The sequence below is a fragment of the Electrona antarctica genome, assembly GCF_951216825.1.
Source record: "Electrona antarctica genome assembly, chromosome: 17".
NCBI lineage: Eukaryota > Metazoa > Chordata > Actinopteri > Myctophiformes > Myctophidae > Electrona > Electrona antarctica.
In genome coordinates, this window is record NC_136798.1 from 16,980,864 (window position 1) to 16,985,335 (window position 4,472).

Below are 4,472 nucleotides of genomic sequence, written 5' to 3' on the forward strand. Positions count from 1 at the left end.
CCAAGGAGTCTCATTTATTCTGCTACTGTTCATCATCATCTATATGACAATTACAGAGGAAGAATACAACAGCAGAACCACACTCTGACGCAGCAACTGCCAGGATGTTTTTGATCAAACACACAAAAGACATCTCAAGGTTTTCTTTTCCGGCTTAATAGCATCATTTAGAGAATGGTTTGACTTTAAATTCGGTTCATCACAAAGATAAGCCCTTCATCCTTGTGATAAGCCCTTCTTATCCTCTTGAGGGAAGCTGGCTGTTGATTCATCTTAATTTGTTCCAGTTTTTAACAGCCTATAGCAGTTCCCAGAGTTGTATTCAAGTTAAATACATGCTAAACTGTTGTAGGAACTGTGGTGCAAGATATGATGCAGCACAACTCCTTCACTGCACTGTATTTGCTTGTACCATACAGTAATATATACTGTACATATTCAGTGTTCTCATGATTTATTTTTGAGGGGCGCAAGCCCCTACTATAATCAGCTATTAGTGTAGATTTTCATCTTGCACAAACTAATATTCCCATTGACAATGAATGGAGAATTTACGTCATATTTGTCTGAGCAAAACGGTATTTTTGTCTTCTTGTTCACATCTCTCTTGCTATTTGAATAAAACTGATAATGAGGATTTCCACTTTTCTTTAAAAACTCCATCGCATCAATGTTGAATTTATGTCAGTCATATTTGTCTGAGCAAAACGGTGAGCAAACGGTTTTCTTTAAAAACTCCATCGCATCCATCAAACATCTGCTCAGGATTGATACTTGTATGGTGAACAAAATTCTTTTTTTTAAGATTTGTTTTTGGCTTTTTGCTTTTTGCTTTTATTGATAGGGAACAGTATACAGACAGGAAAGGGGGAGAGAGATGGGGAGTGACACGCGGCAAAGGCCGTCGGGCTCGGGAGTCGAACCCGCGGCACGCCGTCCAGCTGGCTCGGCAGCCTGGGTTCCCAGACGGTTGAGCTTATCTTCCGGGCCGGTGAACAAAATTCTTGTAAGATTTCTTTCGTTTAAGTTTGACATCAATAAGAGTTATACCAGCTTCAGAAGGGGCCCTGGCCCTAATTAAGTGTTAATTACATCATCATCTATAGGGAATATTAATAATTTTGTCTTTCAGAGATGGCATAAATGAACCTGGAAGTCTAAATATCTTCTGAAACAATATTTTCTTGGAAATTAAATAATTGTACGTCATGATGTACGATGATAAGAGCGCCCCTCACTTCACACCCCTCACTTATATATATATATATATATATATATATATATATATATATATGTGTCTTGATAAAGGGACAATAGTACACAGCATGTACCGACAACCGTAGCATTGTCTCTTTCCTCTGCTATATATGCCCTTGAGCCATGTGTGCTCAGGAACGACATCAATAAGTAAGCATTCCATTTATTCATCTTAGCACCGGGCTTCACATTCCTCCTCGCGCACAGCTCGCTGACACACTGACACGCACAGTCACCTACTTCCACAGACCTTGCTGCTGCTACTGTACTGTACTGTATGTGCCTTATGGCACAATGGCAGTCATCCTCTATACAGCAGTGGTTTTCAATGTGGTGTTCCCAAGGACCCCCAGGGGTCCTTGAGTTAGATCCAGGGGGTCCGTGTGCAGCAAAATGGACAGTTTAACCATTAAGCCCTATTTTATAATGACTATTCAGATCATAGCATAGGGTGAGGATAAGTCTCCACAGAATTCAGTTGTAGAATAGAATTATCTAACAACAAATTACATGAAAATCTTTGCAGAACCTCTGCTTTAAAATTATACATTGATGAGGTTTTTCAGAAAACTTACTTCAGGATTTAGAAGGTATTTTTAGAATGGGCTTCAGGTCTAATTGGTTAAACCTAAATCTTCTAAAATAGTGAAAAAACTGCAGACTCATCTGTCATTCTGATTCTGCAAACATAAAGTGAGCCAGTTTCCCTTCACTGTATCTCCCCTATTACTCATGATTACAAAGGACTTTGTTTTGTTTAAAGAAACATTCAATGATGTCAGACAAAGAAAGCAATCCTCGTCATCATCAAGGAAATAATCCCATCAGTGGTTCCTCAACAGTGCAATTCACTTCCAGTCATTCAAAAAGATTATTTGGGAGTTTACACCTCCAAGGGAAACAATGAACCTGATTAATGACATCGTTAGATAAGCATCAGGTCACTTTTCCCATCTCTCAACCACCTATTCCGCCATGCCTCAAATCACTCGTAGATTGAGTTATACATCCAAACTGCTCAATGACAAACGCCAAAGGCTGGTTAGACTGATATACTGGAGGATTTCACAACGTGGGCTGATCTACGTAGAATGCCATGCATGTCCTTTAATTCAAACTCCCTGTCAAATGACTCTCCCTAGTCTAAGCAAAGCAATGGCATATAGCTCTACAGTCTACATAGAGAACTCCACACATCTATAATAAAAATGCTCTAAGAGGGGTGTAAAAAATGAAAACCACCGGTATGTGACCACATACAGCACTTGTAACAAACATCACCGGTTCAAGAGACCTGTGTCCTTCCCTCTTTTTGCCCAGAGTTTCCAATATCTATATTGTCCAATTTGTCCTAGTATCTACTGTTCTGTAACTACAGCAAAAACAGACACATAATATTAGTACTGTATATATACACATCACACACACACACACACACACACACACACACACACACACACACACACACACACACACACACACACACATTGTGTATAACTCCATTTGGTTCCGTTTGCACACTCTAGAAGTTATAATGATTATAAAATTAAATTAAATAAAAGCACACTTACCTCTTGCGGGGGTTTGGTGAACAGTGGATCGGGTGGTTTGATGAGCTGCTTGCTCGCTGAGCTGAGTGCTCCTCTCTCTCCCTTCATGGCTGACATGCTGTGTGTGAGCCGGGGCCCGGTGATGTGTTTCTGAGACGCCGTGCCGTTGAACTGAGTGTGACTGTGACTCCGCGTGGGAGCTGGAGGTCGAGGGGCGAGCCTCTGGGCGTGCGGCGGAGGCTGAAACTGGCTGTGGCTCTGGCTGCGCGGCGTGTGCGCGTGTCTGTGTGCGTGCGTGGTGGTGTGAGCGTCGACGGGCCCCAGGGCAGAGGCTGGGAAATCCGCCTGCTCGTCTGCAGTGACAGCTCTGCTGCTTTCTGATGCCATTTACACCACACTGTTCTGGAACCAGGCCAGGAGGACAGGCGGAGTCACACAGATGCTATAGAGACCCAGTATAGACAAACACACAGAAAGACAGACGTGCACACACGTGCGTGCGCACACACACACGCACACATGCGCACGTGACACACACACACACACACAGACACACAGACAGACAGACAGACAGACAGACAGACAGACAGACAGACAGACAGACAGACATCATTTGATTTAAAAATTCCCATATAGGCTAACTTAAACCTAGGATAAAATATTAAAGCGTAATAAAATACTTGTTTCCAGTGTGTACACTGTGTGTGTGTGTGTGTGTGTGTGTGTGTGTGTGTGTGTGTGTGTGTGTGTGTGTGTGTGTGTGTGTGTGTGTGTGGCTGCACACACACACACACACACACACACACACGCACACACACACACACTAACACAATAACACAAACACAAACACATGCAGACTTGATACATGCACATAGCCTATAGCCACATTATTGGACAGGCTCACACAAACACACGTAGGCTTGAGTGAGCCGCTCAAACAATTAATAGCCATCTGTAATGGCATTTAAGGTTAGGCTATCATACAATAATCACTGATTAATTTAAAGTTAGCCTTTAAAATGTAGGTGTTGGGCTTGGGCAGCGGGCTGTATACGGCTAGTGCGGTCCCTTCTGCATCGACTAGAGATACAGAGACGGGAGTCCAGATGTTTGTCCCGTATCGGAATTGTTTTGGTTGAACGCTCCGTTAAAGTGCATCAACGTGCACAATACTCTGCACGACACGTGTGTGATGTAAATAATATGCACCGAAAAGGAATGAATAGAAGCCGATCCATAGCCTACCTTACCCCGTTGTGGATGGAGAAAAAACAAACAGTCGGCGCCAGGACAGACGGTCAACCAGATTACCAGTCACTAGTCAGTCAGACGGAGAGGTTCTCATACTGTGGGATGATGATGAGGAGACTGCGGAGGATGCAGGCTGTCTGCATGTCTTCACTCAGCTGTTTGAAACTGCAGATAAGGAACTGCGCCCCTCGGCGGCGACGGTCGCACACAACACAACGGATTAGGCCTACTGACGGTAATTATGCTTGTGTGGCCTCTAATGGCATGCTCTAACATCAAAGGCTCCGTTTCTGCACTACCCAGGCCAGGACACTGGACTGGACTGGTACTGGTAGTGCATGGTAGAACAAAACCACAGAACAGAAAATACTGACAATTTAGGACTCTTCAATGGTACAGTGTCTGCTGCCTTTA

At 43.4% G+C, this 4,472-nt stretch overlaps 1 protein-coding gene across 1 annotated transcript in view; it reads right to left on the reverse strand.

Annotated features, from left to right (window-relative positions):
- mfsd2b (MFSD2 lysolipid transporter B, sphingolipid) overlaps window positions 1-4,104 on the reverse strand; it is a 31,721-nt gene extending 27,617 nt beyond the window's left edge. Inside the window, exons 1-2 of the mRNA XM_079525475.1 lie at window positions 4,053-4,104; window positions 2,829-3,249 (exon numbers count right to left, since the gene is read on the reverse strand). Coding sequence (XP_079381601.1) covers window positions 2,829-3,194 — 366 coding nt within the window. The 5' untranslated portion in view covers window positions 3,195-3,249; window positions 4,053-4,104. The remainder of the gene's footprint in view (window positions 1-2,828; window positions 3,250-4,052) is intronic.
- Between the last annotated feature and the right edge of the window lie 368 nt (window positions 4,105-4,472).